Below are 19,163 nucleotides of genomic sequence, written 5' to 3'. Positions count from 1 at the left end.
TGGCTACCAGCCCCTCACTTCTGATGCTGGCTCCACCTAACGAGAGACCACACTTTGGCTATCTAAAGCCCTCATCCAACAGTGCCCCTTTGACAGCAGGAAGTTGCTACAGAAAAAGAGACCTTTACCCCTATTCCATTATAACAAGAGTCTGGTGTGATGAGTTCTCTACCAGACAAAATGGCCCCAACAGTCCTACATTCTAAAATGGCTCCCGTTCCTAAAATGGTTCCCGCTTATGGAAATGAACCACTTCGGAAAAGTGAAACCTACCTCCTCTGGAGAAGCAAAACGTAACTTGTTGCTCCACCCTGCTACCCACGTGATTCTCCCCTTTCAATCACCTGTCATCCCATTGCTCAACTCTCATGATACTCTCCCTGCTGCACTGCCCTATATTGTTCTGGAAATTGCAGAAAGAAATACACGGAGACACAGAATTCAGGAAAAATAATAAAAGTTTACTTGCAAGCAGGCAGGACTGCCAGAAACTGGTCTGGTCAGTGTCCATGTCCGGCTCTTTGTTAGTCTCCTCTTTTATACCTTTGTTAGTCATCTCATCCCCAGTGGTCTTTGTTAAGTAAATAAAATTCCAATTCCTGTTTAATGGTTAGACACAGGTGGTTTCTGTTACTGATTACAGTCCTAAACACGTGACAGTTAAAGAAGATATATCACAAGTTTGCCCAAGCATTGCAACCTTGTACTTCAGAGTTAAGATGTTATCTGTAGGAAGGCTACAGATAGAGTCATATATCCATCGCTTTAAACAACCAGAGCAATGGGCTAAGGCAAGTTTTATTTTTCTCAGAAGTAGTATATTTCTTTCACAAATACTTAGGATTTCCCAGTTTTCTTCCCTCCTTTTCAATGCTGCACAGCAAGGCACAGCTGGGGAAGAAGGGTGTAGGCCCAGCATAAAGTACTGTCACCCATGCTAATGGGCCTGGCCCCACCATCTCCATCAGCTGTCACTGAGCACAGTGGTGTCACCTACCGACCCTGGTAGCACACTGGAGTGTGACACACTATGGTTGACGCCCAGGACACTGCTTTCTCTCACTCTGTCTTCTGAAAGGCCTTGATGGGAGCGACTCTGTGAGAGCAGCAGGCTGCAGTGGGGGAGAAACGCTGGGCTGGTGTTTCTGGAAAGTGAAGAACGTGGGCAAATCCTGGCCCCTACACCCTTCAGCTCAGGGTGTTGGATGAGGCAACAGGACCCTGGGTCCCATTCACAGCTGCAGTCTACAGTTGGTGGCGTCAGGGCTGTGCTGGCCCCAGGAGGTGCTCACTGTCTTGGTGGATTTTATATCCAGAAGCAGTGCTGCCCCTCAGTGTCCCAACCTTGTCCTTATGCTGTGTCCAGCTTCTTGGCTGAGTAGAGGGGGAGCTGATGAGGTGACCCCTCAGATCCCTGCAGCTGAAACCACCTCGCCCTGCCAGTGCCTCAGACTGCAGTGCTGAACGCACGAGGCCCTGGTGGAGGGGGCTGTGTCCTCACATTTGCTGTCCCACAGAGGGAACCTATGGGCACCTGCCTGTCAGCACCTCGGCCAGGGTCCCACCTGCAGCCCACCAGGTACAGAGCCCCCGGGCACCCCAAAACATCTCCCATACTTCAGGCTCTCCTCCGGGATGTAACTCAGGGGAGGGGGGAGATAAATGAGCCCTGAGAGGGAAACCATTTCCCAGGACAACATTCCTTCACTGCCTCACTGCGATCCTGATTCTGCACAACTCAGAATGTTTTTTTTTCCCCTTCTCCAGCACACTTGCTGTGGGAGAAATTCCAGCTCTTCTCGGCCAGAGAGTAGAAGGATTCTTTCTCTCCAAGTCATGAGACTTCTTGTTCGGAATTCTGGGTTGTCTCATGGTAGCAAATTATTTTCAGTAACAACAGAAACTGTTTCTGAGAGTGTTTCCTGAGGCTGGGCAGTGCTCAGCATGCTGCCAGAGTCCTGTTGGGCTGAGCCGTGGCACCCTGCTCTAAGGGCACACGCAGCGCTGGAGCAGGCAGGACATGACCCGCACACCCAGCGACTTCTCCCTGGCCACCAGCTTTTGTTTACCCATGATTTTATCATCGCTTTTTAAGAGTTTTGCATTCAAATCATTTCCTCATAGTTTAGTGGCTGCTGAGGCGCAAACTAACTAAAGCACCTAAGGCTGGCACCCCTGGAGCACCCCCAACAACCCCAACTTGTCTTTGGTGGATCTTGAGAAAAGGGGCCAAACAGTCCAAAGAGGTCCTGGCTGGGTCGCTGCTCACAGGTTTTCTAATTTAGCTGTCAGCTTGATGGAGGCCCCAGCAAACCGAGCCAGCTGTTTGATGTGCACCCTTCTTCCCGATGACGGCGCCCACAGCCTGGGTCAGGATGAAGAGATTCATGATCTCCTGTTCTGGGTATGAGTGATGATGCAGGAATGGGCCAAACTGGTGGTGCAGGTACAGGCTAGCCAAGTATCTGGAGTGTGTAGCGAAGGGGTGGTAGAGGGCAGCCCCTCGGGGCCCTGCTGGTGGAGGGAGCATGGACAGTCCTGTTGAAAAGATGTCAAGTGCGCTGAGGTTCAACCCCAGTATCAGACTGGTTTGTTGATTAATGGGCAGCATGTCATTTTCAAAGGCCTCACACAGTTTCTTCATAATCTCTACCTCAGCACTGGCACAGGCTTCCACTGTGCCCTTCACTGTGATGGTTCGCTCAGGGTTGTATATACTCAAATCCTGCAAAGATGAGATTGTTATCTTGGTCCCCGTCTCATGTTCAATTTTCTTCAAATTTCTGCCTTCTTTGCCAATCAGTCTTCCAACCAAGCTATTGTGGGCTAAGATTTTCAGAGGAATCTCTTCAGCTAGTTTGGTCTCATCGGCCTCTTTGTCCATGATTTCAAGGATCATGCAGCAGGCTTCAGATGTCCCCTCTGGGGTGGCATGGATGGTGAAGCACAGGCTTCTCTGCAGCCCCAGAGCTCTCCTTCCTGTGGATGTCTATCTGGGACTGGGTCTGGTTAGTGATGTTCTTTATGGTCAAGCCCTCCTTTCCGATGATGCCACCAACAAACTGGGTGGGGACCAGGATCTGCAGCAGGGAATCAATCTGTCTAGCCTGAGAAGAGCTCCCAGGGGCGTGGCCTTGCTCCCGGGAAGAGTGGTCCCCACACTGGGCTCCCCGAGGGGGTGAAGGGGAGCTCACCTCTTCATTGGGGATGTAGGAAATCTTGAAGTAGTTCTCAAACTGATGCTCACTTAGCTTCTCCATGGCTATTTTTGCTTCTTCTCTTGTTGCATAAGTGACATGGATGATGATGGTTTCTGTGTCTGTGTTGACTCGTTCCACATTCTCCACTGTCCCATAGTGAGCCAAAAGTCCATCCAATACCTCCCACTGTAGGTGAGGAGGGATGCTTCAAATCTGAATTTTCCTGCTCCTTAGCTTTTTAGAGACTGAATAATCAACTTCCATGATTTTCCCATGCAATTCCATTTTACCAGAGAGGGTCTCGATGGTACGGATGGCCCAGTTCTGGTCGGGGTAGTTCACGAAGGTGTAGCCAGACTTAAGCAGGACCTGTCCTGCCAGGGGCAGCTTTCTGTCCCCGAAGAGCTGCCAGAGGTTGGCAGTGACAGCAGGGCTCAGGCCCCCAACATAGAGCTTGTTCATCATCTGCGCCTTCTCCGCCCCCTCCAAGCCCCTGCCGATCCTGTGCCTGCCCCACCCCTAAGGCAAGTTTTAAAGGGATGCACTATTTTGCTTCTACAACTACTTTAATAGTTAATCTACTAAGCTGTCTCAAACTTTTTCCCTCAAAATATAAACCTCATCCCCAGTTAGTCTCACCCTCTCTTGCCATCATTCGAGGCAGCCCGGCAGCTCCTTCCCCAGTAAAGCCCTGCCTGGGGTTTAAAAAAAAAAAAAGAAATTTCACCAATATGTGTTCACTCAAGTTGACTGAGAACACTGTTGTAAAAGGCCTCCCTATAGCTTTTATTTATTTATTGGTACTGGGGACTGAACTCAGGACCTTGTGCTTACAAGGCAGGCATCAGCAACACTGAGCTAAATCCTCGGCCCCCTTATTTATTTTGAGACAGGGTCTTGCTCTATAGTACAGGCTGACATTGAACTCACTATGTAGCCCAGGCTGGCCTCAAACCTGCAGTGATCCTCTTGCCTCAGGCCCCTGAGTACTGAGATTACAGGCGTGTACCACCACACCTGGCCAGCCTTCCTATAGCTTTTAAACTCTATGAATCTTTCGATGAAGAGTGAAGGATGAACTGTGCCTAAACGTCTTTCCACATTCACTGCATGCAAAGGGTTTCTCACCAGTGTGAGTTCTCATGTGCTGAGTTAAGGCAAAGTTGTCACAAAAGGCCTTTCCACATTCTTTGCACTCAAAGGGTTTTTCTCCAGTGTGGATTCTATAATGCCGAATGAAATTTCCAGGTTGTGTAAAGGCCTTTCCACATTCTTTGCAAACATAGGGTTTCTCTCCAGTGTGACTCCTCATGTGTCGAATGAAGGAAGAGCTATAGGAAAAGGATTTTGGACATTCTTTACACTTTAAGGGTTTTACTCCAGTGTGGCTCCTATTATGTCGGATAAAGGCAAAGTGCTGTGTAAAGGCCTTTCCACATTCATTGCATTCATAGGGCTTCTCACCAGTGTGACTCCTCATATGCCGAATTAAGGAAGAACTGTCACAAAAGGCCTTCCCACACTCTTTGCACTCAAAGGGTTTCTCTCCTTTATGAGTTCTCTTATGCCTGATGAAAGTAGAGCAATGAGCAAAGGCCCTTGCACATTCACTGCATTCATAAGGCTTTTCACCAGTGTGAATCCTCATGTGCTGAGTGAAGGAGGAGTTGCGACAAAAAGCTTTCCCACATTCTTTGCATATAAAGGGTTTTTCTCCTGTGTGAGTCATGTTATGGCGGATAAATGTAGAGCGGTGAGTAAAGGCCTTTCCACAATCAGTGCACTCATATAGTTTCTTTCCAGTGTGGATTCTCATGTGTTGGGCAATAGAAGAGCTGTAGTAAAAAGCTTTTCCACATTCTTTGCACAAAAATGGTTTTTCTGTACTGTGTATATGTTGGTGCTCTGTGAGGTGAGACCTGCGTTTGAAGGCCTTCTCACACTCATTACATTCATAGGGCTTCACGCCAGTATGAATCTGTTGATGCTGAGTAAGGGCCCAATTCTTGCCAAAGGCTTTTCCACATTCTTTGCATTTATAGGGCTTGTTCTTTGGATCAATCACATGGTCTTTTCCTGGCTTTTCAGAGCCATGGTCACGGATAGCATCTTGTGCAATGACTTGCTCCTGTAAAACTCTTAAACACAGATTATCACTTGTCTTCAAATCATCATGTTTATGGCTCTGCTTTCCAGAGCATGTCTCCTTAGAGAGGTCTGTTCCTGGCCTCAAGTTGCCTTCCTGCATTTCTAATAGCCTTTCCTCATGTGTGGCTTGCCCCAACCTGGAATCCCTTGAGGATCTCTGTATCAGTTGTTCTTGATAAGAGGATTCCTTGGAAAAGACTAGCTGAGAATCAGAAGGCTCTGTTGTATCAAGTTTTGCTTTCTCACCTAAAGAAAAGTCAACATAGAAAGCCATCTATTAGTGACATAAATAAAACAAATAAAATTACCACTTTAGTAGAAAAATAAAGATGAAAATATAGTGATCTTGATGCCTATTGTGTTTGAATTTTTTTTTTTTGAGACAGAGTATTGCTATTTAGTTCAGGCTGGCCTTGAACTCACTTTGTAGGCCCGTAAACTCACTTATGTAGGCCCAGCCTTGAACTCCCTATGTAGGCCTGTGAACTCACTATGTAGGCCTGGCTGGCCTCAAACTCATGGTGATCTTCCTGTCTCAGGGTCTTGAGTGCTGGGATTACAGGTGTGTACCACCATGCCCAGCTTGCGTTTGTGCATCTCTTAAAACCAATTTTGCATTTTTTTTTCTAATATGTGGGCTTTTGACATCTTTCAAAGGAAACCCAGGAGGAAAAGCTGGGGCAAGGGAGAGAGAACCTGGAATGAAGACTATTCCTAACTCCACTGTGTGTAATTAATATGGTCTAAGAGAAGAAGTTTCATGTCAAACAACACATATGATACACCTAACTTGGTCCAGATGGGAGTCAGAAAGAGATCTATGGAGGCTACTCAGGTGCTTATATGAGCTTATTTCTAAAGAAGAGTAAGAGTTACCAGAAAGAAGAATTAGGAGGGAAACTGTGGCAAATTAAAAAAGAAATTACAAAGGTTTAGAGTCTTAAGAGATGCTGAATACTCAGCAAAGTGAAGAGGGTGAAAGAACAGTGGAGATGAGGTATGCAGGCAATAGTAAAGGAAAAATAAACTGTCAAGATTCAGACTCTGCAGGCTGGGGATTTATCTCAGTGGTTTCGCTGCCTGCTGCACAAGCGGAAGGACCTGAGTTTAATCCCTGGTACCAAAAAAAAAAAAGATTCAGACTCTGCAACAGTGGAAGAGGGTGAGAAGCAAATGGACATATATACTGAGTTTGCTATATCTGGGTAAAGACCAAGTGAACAAGCCTAAAATAGATAACATGTAGATGAAGAAAACTAAAATTTAAAACATGAAGGATCTATATGAAGAAAAAGATTAATAATAAAGTTATAATTCTTCATAAATTCAATACACATCAGGTAAAATTCCAATAGAGTTTTTCATAGATATTGACAAGCTAGTTATAGATTTTATATAGAGACTGGGTATCTCTGAAGAAGAATAAAACAGGAAAACTTGCCATTTAAAGTATTACTATCTCCCGGTACCACACACACACAAAAAAAGTATTACTATCACAATGCTTCAGGGCTGTGTAGTCAGAGATATAAGATAAATTGTCAAGGGAAAAAGTGGAATAGAGAACTAGAGATGTACAATACAATTTATTAAATGTCTTACATAAGATATAAATGCAGTAATCATAAAAGAAAAACTAGTTATTTGACTAAACCAAGATTAATAAAAATTTAAAAAGAAAAAGGTGGCTATGTTAATACTAGATAGTCAAATGAAGACCAAAGAAAACAAGAGAAATAAAGACATTACACAGTGATAAAAAGATTCAGTAAGAGGGCCGGGGATTTAGCTCAGTGGTTTTGCTGCCTGGTGCACAAGTGCAAGGACCTGACTTCGATCCCCGGTACCAAAAAAAAAAAAAAAAAAAGATTCAGTAAGAACACAAAACTATCCTAAACTTGTATGTAACAAACACCAAAATCTCAAAATACATGAACCAAAAACTGAATTGGTAAGAGAAATAATAGGAAACAGGGAATAGATCTTTTCCCAATGGGAAGAGGACCAAGACATGGAGTCAGGAGGGATAGAAGAGAATGTAAATAGAATTAAGATGTGTTATATACATGTCCCCAGAATGAACATAATCATTATGCATTACAAATGTGTACTAATGGGCCGGGGATTTAGCTGAGTAGTTCTGTCGCTTGCCTTGCAAGCGCAAGGTCCTGAGTTTGATCCCCGGTACCAAAAAAAAAAAAATTCAGTCTACAAACGTGTACTAATAAAAATAAATATTTGAGGAGCTGGGTGTGGTGGTGCACACCTATAATCCTAGTACTTGGGAGGCCAAGGTAGAAGGATCACCATTAGCTTGAGGACAGCCTAGGATACAGAGTGAGTTCAAGGTCAGCCTGAACTACATAAGCAGGACCCTGTCTCAAAAAACAAAACAAAACAAACCTACTACTAAGAAATAAAAATTTGAAATATTGGGCCAGGGATTTAGCTCAGTGGTTCTGTTGCCTACCTCATGAGCACAAGGTCCCGAGTTTGATCCCTGGTACCAAAAAAAAAAAAAAAATTGAAGTATTTTAACACTCATGTTGGCCAAGTAGTGTATGAAGACGTGCTGAAATTCTTAGTAATGAGTTGTTATGGTTTAGATCTAGATGTCCCCCCAGAGACTCACATACTCATAGGTAGGGCTTTTGGAAAGTCACTGAATTATGTGAGTGCTATAACTGACTTGCTGTTAGGCAGGATCTGGTAGAGACAGGTCACTGGGGGTGTGACCTGGAAGGACACAGCTCCTTCCCCAGCTCCTTTTACTCTCTGCTTCCTGTTCATCATGAGGTAAACAGTTTTCCTCTACCCAAGCCATTCCACCATGTTGCAGACCATGCAAGGACTGAAACTTCTGAAACATGAACCAAAATGAACCCCTCTTCCTTTAAGTTGTGGGTATTGGGTATTTGTCCCAGCAATGAGGAAAATGATTAAGATAGAAGGGGAAAACAAATTAAGATCACAATGAGATACCATTTTATAATTTCTTGATTGAAAATACTTAAGAACCTGACAATATCAAGTACTGCAGGGAATGTGAATCCATGGAATTGTTCAGACAATGCAAATAAAGTGTAAATGGGTATATAGTATTCTTTATTCATGGTTTTGGTTTGTGTTTTTATTACCCAGTCAACCATAATCTAAAAATACTACTGTAAGATTTTGAGAAAATCCACGTTCACTTAACTTCTATTACAGTATATTATTATAATTGTTCTATTTTATTATTAATTTTTCTTAATTCCTTACTGTTCCTAATTTAGAATTAAATTTACCAAAGGTATGTATATATAGGAAAATAAACAGTATATATAAGATTTGATACTATCTAGTTTCAGGCACACACAGAGGATCTTGTAATGCCCTCACCCCAATAAAGCAGGACTATTTTGTTTTTGTTTTTGTGTTTTTGAGACAGCATCTTGGTATATAGTTCAGGATGGCCCTGAACTCACTATGTAGCCTGGGCTGGACTTGAACTCTTGGTGATCCTCCTAGTTTAGCCTTGTGAGTGCTGGGATTACAGATGTGCACCACTGCGCCTGGCAAGCAGCAGTACTGTAATCATTTTAAGAAACAACAGAGTATCACCTAACAAAGTTCTCCTATTGTTTATCTTAAAATTCAAAATCCAAGTCAGATGAACATTACTTAAACTCCTACACATGTGAATCAGGATACATTTTTTTTTTGGTACTGGGGATCGAACTTGGGACCTTGCACAGGGAGCCGGCAGAACCACTGAGCTAAATCCCCAGCCCAGGACATATTTTTATGTATGTTCATAACGGCTCTGTTTATAAGAACAAAAAAACTACATATAAACAAATAAATGTCCCTGAAAATGGATAAACATAAGTGGCTTACTCATGCAACTAACTACAGTACAAAAGAGTGAGTGATCTGTAACTACATGCACAATGAATCTTAGTAACATCCTTTTGAATAAAGAGTAAAAATCTTACAATATGCACTATCATATACTTTTTGTAATGTTCCAAAAAAACAATATATGTACCCTTTTTTTTTGGTACCAGGGCTCGAACTTGGGTCCTTGCGCTTGCACAGCAGGCAGCGAAACCACTGAGCTAAATCCCAGGCTATGTACCCATATAAGTACACTGAAAAAATCTTTTTAAAAATTTTTTGAGAATGTGGATCAGTTTTTCATGGTATTATATGAATGAAATGTACAAATCATACATTTATAGTTCACCTTTTTACTATAGTAAAATACATATAACATTTACCATTTTAAGATAAAATAATCTTCAAAAGTAATGGGTAGATAAATAAAGTGAACAAATCCCTTAAATGACTCAAATTACCAAAAAGGATACAAGAAACCACAGTAACTGAACTGCCTATATCCATCTCCCCTCACACAAGGTATCTTTCTACAGAACAAGAGATCATAAATTTGTAGTGGTACCACTCCACACACTTGATAGCTCTAGCTGTCCTTAGCATTTAGGATATAAGATTGAAAAAGGCAAACATGTCACCTAGAGATTGCAAGAAGGCAGGAGGGCAAGAATCCAAAAGGACTAGGGAGTGCTTCTGAGCCAGATTCACAAACAGAGGGTTGGGTGCATGAATGTATGGACAGGACAATCAATGACTGGATAGAGAAAAGAGTATAGCTCGAGAAAGGAACAACTTCTGAATCTGGAAGTAAGTCTGAGATGTCACTATTCATTATGCCTAATAATACATTAATACTACTAATAATAGGTAACTTTTGTTAAGCCATCCTGGATCAGGCAGTGTGGTAAGCAGTTTCCTGTTACCTAATTACATTCTCAAATAACCCAATGATACAGGAACTATTCTATCTTTTTCAAACAAAGGCTAAGTTTAATAGACTAAGTAAATGCTCACCATACCATGGGCACTTTTCCTTAGACAAAAAGCAAAACCACATTTCCAACCCTGTTATTGTATGTAGCTCAAAACTCTGTTCTTGTCAATGAAATGGAAAAGAAAGTGAATGGGTGCAAGTGAATATGAGTACTGCCCTTCTCTCCTATTTCTCTTGGCCAGGGAAACTGAAAACCACATACTGACCACAGAATGCACCTAGGTTCCTAAATAATACGTGGTGTAGGGCTCTCCTGCTGACCAGCAATAGAACTATGGTATGAATGAGAAAAAAAGTTTGCTGAGCCACTAAGAGGTTGGAATTTGCCTTTTAGAGGTCATATTAACTCAGCCCAACTGGTATACCAATGGCACAGTGAGGTCATACGACTTCCTCTTAAGCCCAGAAGCTATCTTTTACCCCTGATATACCACATTCTGCCCCAAGTAAAGATAAAGAGTATATGACGGGGGAGGGAACTCGGAAACGTAATTCAAAGGGATCTATGATCACTGAAGACCAAGGAAGGCCACAAAAAGAAACTGCTCACAGAATTTCAGATACAGTGATCCCATAGTGATCTGCAGGCTGCTATGACACCACATGCCAGACTCTCAGTCCCCTACCTGTACAGGTGTGTTGTAAGAGGCCTCTCTTCACCATCCATAGTCCCTGTCCATACTCCAGTGGATACATCAGCTCTGCTTTGGGAACAGGACACCCTGGTGTGAGGAATAAATGGTGTATTGGTATACTGGTAAAGACGAATAGTCTCAAATTTACAGGAGTGCATACCTTTACCACAAAGCCAGGAAACCTTAGAAAGAGACCCCACCACTGCTCTGGAAAGTATTCCTAATCAATCTATGCAGTAGGAGTCCATCTTCCTGTGCATCAGGACAACCTAGCAATGCTGAGTTTAAAAAAAATAATGGTGACCATGACTAAGCACTGGTAGTTTTGGGTTTTTTCTTTTTCGGGGGGGGGGGGTTGGTTTTTTAAGACAGGGTCTTACTACGTAGCTCAGACAGGCCTTGAACTATTAGCCCAGGGCGGCCTTAACGTGTGGCAATCTGTCTCAACCTCCTTAGCACAGAACTGGTAGTTTTTAAAGCCACTCAGGTATAGCTGGGTGTGGTGGTGCAGGCCTATAATCCCAGGACTTGTGAGGCTGAGCGAGGATGATTGCCAGGAGGTTGAGGCCAGCCTGAGCTGCACAGAAAGTTCAAGGCCAGGCTGACCCACACAGCAAGACCCTGGTGGAAAAAAAAAAAAGGCCAGAGATGGTTGAAAAACACTGAACCAAATAGACTGAGGAATGGCATCCACTAGCAGTCAGCTGTATGAAGTAAGCAGGTGACCTAAGCCCAGTACCCATTCTGCAGAAAAAGCCTTTATTTTACTTTATTTAAACCAAATGGGGGAGCTTTTTATTGCAGTTGTTCCTGTATCATCCTATGACTCCTACAAAGGTGCTGGCCTGATGACTAGGTGCAGGACAGAAAGAGACAGTTAGAGAACAGGGATGGCATCTATCAACCTGGGGGCCAACACCACCTCTGGGGTTTTCATTAGGTGAAATAATAAATTTTTTTTTAGGATGAAACCCGTAAAATTCCTTGTGACACCCAACAGGTCAATGTCTGCTTGAGCTGAGTTGGGGGGATGGAAGACTGCTAACTCCGGGCAGCCAGTCATCTTGAAGTCGAGATGTTTTGCCAACTCAAGTAGAGATGGCCTTATAGGGAAAACAAGGAAGCTCCCTAGGGCACAATCAGATAAAAGTAATTCAGCCTAATGGTCACTATGCCTTGCTAACCTAAAACAAACCAGAACACTATGCCTCAATAAATCTGGGAGTTTGAGTCAGTTCGGGGCTTCATTTTGGTGAAGTCCCTGGACCCTCCCCAAAGATGTCCTCTGTCTCTCATTTTTCATTCGTCTATCAGGGCTTGCTGGCTCAAACTCGGCAAAACCAGTGTGAGGTGGTCTTCTGTTATATTCACCCAAATATACTTTGCCAAATGTGAGGGCTAAACGACAAAAGACTCTGGAAAGAAGCCAATGACCGAGGCAACAGGACCCATAGAAACATCAACTGGAAAATCTTATCCACTGGGCTAGAATGCAACCAGTTGTCATGTAGCACATATTCATTGATGTCTGCTGTCTGCCTGGCACTGAGCTCAGTGATGGGGCAGTGGGAAAGGAAATGAGACTTTTCTTCATCTCTGTTAAGGAACTGAGCTCCCTATCTACTCAGGGACTCTGCTCGTGTTGGTACCTCCACCTAGAATGCTGTGTGCCATGCGTCTGCTTTCAACAACTCATCAAAGCTGCCATAAAATAGAACTGTATTTAACTTACTGATGATTGGATTCCTAGAAGACAGTGTGAGGATTTAGGCTGGTAGAGCCTTGTCAGAGGTAACCATTTGGATGTCTGTGAAAAAAGAGACTTTTGGCCTCTGTTCAATTCCTATTCGGACCAATTTCTAGGTAATATGGCTATTAAAAGTTTAAGTAGGAGAACATTTTGGACTTGTTCAATATAAGAAATACACTTGTAGCACTTGCTATATTCCAGATTGTATTCTAAGCACATGACAGATATCTGTTCACTCCTTTTATAGATACTACTACAAAGTTACTATAAAAATGATAAAATCAAATTAACGTGTGAATTCTCAGCAAGCTCATGCTGCCTGCTCAAGGCTGGGAGTTTGAGGCTGTTTCTTTTTACTGAGGGGGAAATTAGGCAACAGCTGGAGGAGTGTAAGACTTGGGACTAAGCCAAGATTTAAGAAACACAAAGTAGGAGGGACAAAGGGAAAAAGAACAGCTTTCTCAGATACCCATCTATGCCATTTGATAATGTGTCTGTATATCCCCTAAAATTATCTCCTGTACCAGCAGAGAAGCAAGGCACAGGCCTTAGGAAATAAGAGTCAACTATGCAGGTAGCAGGGACCAAAAAAGCCTTTTAGCTGAGGCCAAGTTGCTTAGAAAGATCCCAGTAGCAATGAGCAGAAACACTTTCTATGGCCTTCTAAATCATCTTCTTCTTGGAGAATCCCCATTAACTGGGCTGTGAAGACATCTGACTCAACCACCCTGGGCCAATCACCTCACACTGAGGCCAGCTTGTGCTAGACATCAGGTGAAAGTGCTGAGAGGGAGACCAAAGAGAGATCAGACCTAAATATCCCCGAGGCTGCAGGGAGCAGGGAAGGTGGCCTCCTGAGGCATCCTTAACCAGTTATGCCTGGCAGGAAATAAAAAGAGGCTTTAAGTTCCTCACTCTGGAAGAGAAATGAGGCCTTACCCAGTGAGACCAGGAGCTCACAAGTCTCCAGCATCACTTCCTGGTACAGAGTCCTCTGGGTCAGGTCCAGATGCCGCCATTCCTCCCCAGTGAATGTCACAGCCACATCTTCAAACGACACCAATGCCTGGAAAGTCAAACAGAGGTGGTAAGGGTGGCTGTGAAGCTAATAAATGAGATTACAGCCTATTTCTTGGTTACTGGCAAGAGTTCGGATAAACTCAAGGCCTGAAATACTGAGCACTTCCTCAGAACCTCGCTGATGCTAAGCTCAAGATGGAGACAGAGTGCTTCTGACAGACTAGAAAGTATGGCAAAAAGACTAGGATGCCACTGAAGAATGACACAAGACAATGATAATATCACGTGGACTGGGAGGAGTAAATAGTAAGTGCTCTGGGACTTTAGAAGAATGGGAAGAAAATACAGTGGACCCTTGACTTACAAACTCAATCAGTTCCTGAGGGCTGGTTGTAACTCAAATTGGTTGCAGGTCAATTCAGCTGAGATCTGGATGTTTACCTGGGTACGCACTATAGATAACAAGAGGCAGATGAATCCATTAACCTAAGTAACCCAAGTTGTTGTTGTTGTTGTTTTTTGGTACTGGGGATTGAACCTGGGTCCTTGCACTGAGCTAAATCCCCGGCCCAACCCAAGTTGTTTGTATGTCAGGCTGGTTGTAACTTGAGGGTCCACTGTAATAATTCAAATAATGATTACAGCAGCAGCAGCAGCTGAGCCTCACTAATCTGCTGTTTGCCTGTCCGAGGCCTTTGCATGCTCTATTAAAGCAACTAAGTCTGCAGGTCTCCTGAGGTGTACGTCCAGCTTCCTGAACATAGGTCATATGTGTGACCCTGGGGATGTCTCTCAACTTTTTTTGAGCTTCAGTTTCCATATTAATACAATAATAGTTGCTACTATTCCAGGTTCTTATGAGAATTACAGAGAAAACGTTCATACAAACACTGCATTGCCTGTTACATGTCACAGAAATAATTTTTTGCATGTTTGCAAATTTTATTAATTATCCCATAGCCTGTGAGGTAAATGCCATCACCATCTCTGTTTTACAATCAGCAAATTGAGGCTCAGAGTCAACTCATTAAGAGCCATATATTTAATGAGAAGTAGGATTTGAACTCAGGTCCCTCTGGTCTAGTGTGTGAGTGTAGCCCTTTCTTCTGTAATTCTCACATTTAAAAGCATTTCAGCCACTCCTGGAAATATTTCCATAGATATGGAAGAACAAAGCCCTTATCATGCATCTGACAGAAGAGGTACCTGAGGAGATGTCAACTGCCTGGGACTGGGCAGGGCTCAAACAAGCTCTCCCTGCCCTGAAGTTGTAGCTGGGCATGAAGACTCCCTGGAAGATTCCACCAGGAGCCATCATCCTATTAATTTTTCCTTTCTGAGCCACTGTCAGCACATTTCCCTAAAGTATTATTACTTAAGTACCAGGTAACACAAGTGACTGAGGACAATGCAAGCTATGGCTCTAAGAACATAAGCAACAGCCTTTAGTATGATGAGTGTCTTGGGTAAGGATGGTCTAGTAGGATGAGGATCTGCCAGACACACAATCTCACTTCCTGAGGCACACTTCAGCAGCTTAAGAGAGCTACGGCAACCCCCCAGGCCCTCTCATGCCTCCTTGAACAAAACTTGCCTGTGTCCATGCAACTCCCTCTGTCTGAAGTTTCCTCAAAGTCCCCCTCATTCCCCGGCCCACTTGCCAGAGAAAGTCCTGTACCTTGCCTTTACAAAGTTCACTTCATGTGTCACTGAAGGGTTCCCCAAAACACTGTGGGTAGGATTTTTCCCATTTGTTCTTACAGCGCCCTGGGAAAGTTCAATGTTGCACACATCCAAGGGGCAGCCTTGCAAAGATCTGAAGACAGTGTGACAGAGGAAAGAAAGCAGCAAGCTTGGCCAAGTTCAGGCCAGCATAGCCCAAGGACAGGGCAGTGAGAGAGAACAATGGGAGGGTGGCCTGGTAGCAGAAGACTTTGTAGCTGTGGTGGAAGGTTTCATCTAAGTATGATGAGAGGCCCAGGGGGTAAATGGTACAGTCCAGCCCTGTCCTAGGAGCTCTAGGGTTGGGGACAGAGTCTCAACAATATATGAGCAAGAGAAAAAATAAATGAGCAAGATAAAGCCAGATGATTCTAAAGGCTCTGAAAGCAACAAGAGAATGAGATGACTACAAAGATTAGGGGAGATTTTAGATGAGACAACCAGGGAAGACCCAGAAATAAGGCTGGAATGAAGTGAGAGAACAGGCCCAATAAGGAAAATGAATAAATAAGACAAGTCCTGAAAGTGATTAGGGCTACCATGAAAGTAAACAGGGTGGCATGCTGGAGAGTAACCTGGAGTCTATTGTGTGTTTACACTCCAAAAGACAAAACACTCCTGTGGCTGTACTTAATGAATATTTTAATTGATTCTGTTTGGAAATACAGGTAAATACATTAGACAGAAAAATGGATTCATTGCTGCTAAGTGGCAGGCCAAATTCACTTATAATAAACAGATGGAATTTGCAAAGATAAACCCAGTGCTTCTTGTCTTCCAGCCTGCCAGGAGACTTCCTATTCCTGATAGAGAGCAGCAATTCCAAAAACTGCTCCCAACTTACCTCTGCCCTGAAGATTTTCATCCCTTCTCCCAGCTTTCAGGTAGATAGAAGCCTGAGGCAGGGAGACCTGAGGGCCAGAGTCCCTCCCCAGAAAGGCATTCAAAGCAATGCTCTCTTGGTGGTGTTGAGCACTGCAAAACATATGTCACAAGCATACCCTCTCCAGTTTCCTCAATAGCAAATATTCCCATTTCAGATCCAAGGGGATGAAGGCCAAGTGCAGTAAAGCATGAAGCTCAAGGCTGGAGCAACAAATGGGAAATTCTCAAAAGTCATATTACAATGATACATGCCTACCCATGTTTATAGTAGCACAACTTGCAACAACTACTAAGTCAACAGATGAACAGATAAAGAAAATTACACAATGGTGTACTAGTCAGCCCAAAAGAAGGATAAATTTGAGTCATTTGTACGAAAATGGATGGATCTTGAGACCATAATACTAAGTAAAATAAGTCAGGTTAGATATCACATGGTTTCTCTAACATGAGAGATCAAAATATAAATTTATAGAGCAAAATAAAAGAAAGATGGTAGAGAAAGACTGCGGAGAAGGGAAGAGGATTTGGTTAAGGAGGGAAGAGAAAGAAGGAGGAGTAAAGATGATCAAGATGCTGGCGTGATGGCTGGCACATGCCTGTAATTCCAGCAGTGGGGAGGCTGAGACAGGAGGATCATAGCAAGTTCGAGGCCAGCCTGGGCTACACAGTGAGCTCAAGGCCAGTCTGATCTACACAGAGAGACCCTGTCTCAAAAGCAAAGCAAAATGATCAAGATGCGATATGTGTAGGTATCAAATCCTCAAAATGAAACTATTATTTACTGCAAATACGCGGGGGGGGCAGGCAGAAAATTCCTCTTAAAATCCCTCTGGATTGAAGATCCTGGGTTAGAAGTTATTATCCCTGCCCTTCTCCACTCCCTCATAGGATCTCCAGATCCCAGGGAATGGAAAGGGAAAGGGTCAGACTTCCAGGATCCCCTAGGACCAAGGGTGCTGAGCCAAGAGCTTTTGGGACGGCGGAGCCCTTCACTCACCAGCGCAGGCGCCGCCATGGGATGCAGTGGGAGGAGCAAGGCTGTGATGGGGGGCGACCAAAGCCGGTAAGGAGGCCTCAGCGAACCCCTAACTCCAGTCTTGGGCAGCGTAGACCCTCAAAGTTTCAGCTGCGTAAAATACACACAAGGCTCAAGGCGCCGCCTGCAGATGTGGGATAGAGGGCTGATACCGAGGCCCCCCCAAAGCGCTCAGCGGACAACTCTGTACGGGAGGGTGCGCAGGAGGGAGTCACGGTTCACACCATAGGTGCAAGTGGGTCCTGCTGTCCTCACTGTCCTTCTCTGCTTGGTCTCAAAAAACTTGAGAAGCAGCTCCCGACCCACACTTCACGCCACCACCAAATGACGTCAAGACCGGAAGCTAGGGCCATCCAGGAACTGCCCCTCGGTGTTCCGTCACTAGCTCAGTGCCTTCCTCCGACGACCAAAGCACTGCCTTCTGGGTAACGTAGTTTCTGACCAAAGTAAGAGCGGAACCTGGAGGGGATTTCTTGTTCTTGGGAAACAGTTTCCTAAGGTTCTGAGGAGGGGGTGTGGCTTCGCTTGCTCTTAAAGGAGACCGTACGGATTTTCGAGGCCCCTTGATCCGTGCTCATGACTCAGTCCTTGACAGCATCTCTGCCCCGGCCCTTAATCTTTCTGGGCCTTGAAATGTATAATAAAAATGAAGACAATTCTTTAATACAATATTAATTTTTTTCTTATTCAGTAGTTTTCAGGCCACATTAGCATTACTTGGGCTTTGCTTCAAATAAAAGATCTCAGATCCCATCTCAGATTTGCTATAGTGGGCATTCTGCATAAATCCTTCAGGGGATTTTGCTGCTCTAACACATTTGAGAATTCCCTTAAATTCTAGTGAATAAATAAAACAAAACTACCCTTTGGTGGGAGGTAACTAAAAAGTGCTTAATACTGGGGGCTGAAGCATAATAGGTAGGATCTATTGCTGTTATTATTATTTATATTCATATTATTGACAGCATCTTCACAACAATCTTACACTGCCATGAGGAAGTCTGAGATACTTCTTTACAGACTTATTGGTGATATTTGTCAAAACATAAAAACATTGACTCAACGAGGTGTCTCATGAGTAGTGTTCAGATTTTTTACATATTAATATATTTTTCACATTTGCTTCATGTGAGTTTTTTTCCTATCTCCACTTTGCCTTATCTTTCCCAGCACATTTATATGAGTTTCCTGTGTCTGTGTTGTGTAGGGTGTCTCAGTTCTTCGACCCCCCCCCCTCAGAAGATCTTTGAGGAGGTCCACAGAAAGGAACTCAAGAGTCAGCACAATTAGCAGGTTTGACAAGCAACCTTACTGGATAGTAAGCATGCTACACACTTAAGCAAGCCAGTTGCTTTTATGGGACAGTACTCTCCCCAAAAAGGAGAACAAGCAGCTCAGTGAAAGGCAGAATGTTACAAGGACCAGGTTGAATTCTCTCATTCTTTTAGAATTTAGGAAGTGTGGGTGTTTGTGTTACAGGGTTTTTTCCAATCATTTGTGAGACTCCAGCCTCCTACTTGGGGCAGAGTGTTGAACATATAAAATCTTAGCCCAAATGAATACGTATAGTGGTCTTTTGCATCCTACTCCCCTACAAGGGGGAGGGGAGGCTGAAACCACAAACAAACACAGGTATTTCTCATTTAGCATCATAGTTCCAATGCCACGGTCAGATCTTTAAATGAACTGGTCATTAAATGAGAAACTATATAGTATGTGCATTACAATATTCAGAACAAAGAATTGGTCAAAGGAAACTCTAATTGATCACTTTGCTTTTATTTGCATAATTCTTAGATGCAGCACTATAATGTATAACAACATAAAACTGACAGGTCCCCCAGGTTGGATCCCCTGCCCAAGTAGACCTGGTACCGGCATCCACAGGAGC

At 43.7% G+C, this 19,163-nt stretch overlaps 1 protein-coding gene and 1 pseudogene across 2 annotated transcripts; both read right to left on the bottom strand.

Annotated features, from left to right (window-relative positions):
- Positions 1 to 440: 440 nt before the first annotated feature.
- On the bottom strand, positions 441 to 3,665 carry LOC101717136 (insulin-like growth factor 2 mRNA-binding protein 2 pseudogene; annotated as a pseudogene). The gene has a single exon (XR_015443092.1). The product of XR_015443092.1 is annotated as an insulin-like growth factor 2 mRNA-binding protein 2 pseudogene (transcript).
- Positions 441 to 17,637, bottom strand: Znf599 (zinc finger protein 599). Its single transcript, XM_004858880.4, has 4 exons — positions 17,234 to 17,637; positions 13,546 to 13,672; positions 10,848 to 10,943; positions 441 to 5,594 (listed from the first exon to the last, which is right to left on the bottom strand). The coding sequence occupies exons 1-4, from the start codon at positions 17,249 to 17,251 to the stop codon at positions 4,240 to 4,242; spliced, it is 1,596 nt and encodes a 531-aa protein (XP_004858937.3). The 5' UTR covers positions 17,252 to 17,637; the 3' UTR covers positions 441 to 4,239.
- Positions 17,638 to 19,163: the final 1,526 nt, after the last annotated feature.

The sequence above is a fragment of the Heterocephalus glaber genome, unplaced genomic scaffold (assembly GCF_053883595.1).
Source record: "Heterocephalus glaber isolate CG9 unplaced genomic scaffold, H.glaber_assembly_v1.0 deba00001561, whole genome shotgun sequence".
Taxonomy (NCBI): Eukaryota; Metazoa; Chordata; class Mammalia; order Rodentia; family Bathyergidae; genus Heterocephalus; species Heterocephalus glaber.
This window is presented reverse-complemented; position numbering and strand designations above follow the sequence as displayed.

Excerpts from the sequence above, each read along its gene's own strand:
- Znf599 (XM_004858880.4), bottom strand. Across the intron at positions 10,944-13,545 it reads TGAGCTCCTGGTCTCACTGG|GGTGTCCTGTTCCCAAAGCA; the intron begins GTAAGGCCTCAT and ends TCCTCACACCAG. Across the intron at positions 5,595-10,847 it reads CTTACAACACACCTGTACAG|GTGAGAAAGCAAAACTTGAT; the intron begins GTAGGGGACTGA and ends ACTTTTCTTTAG.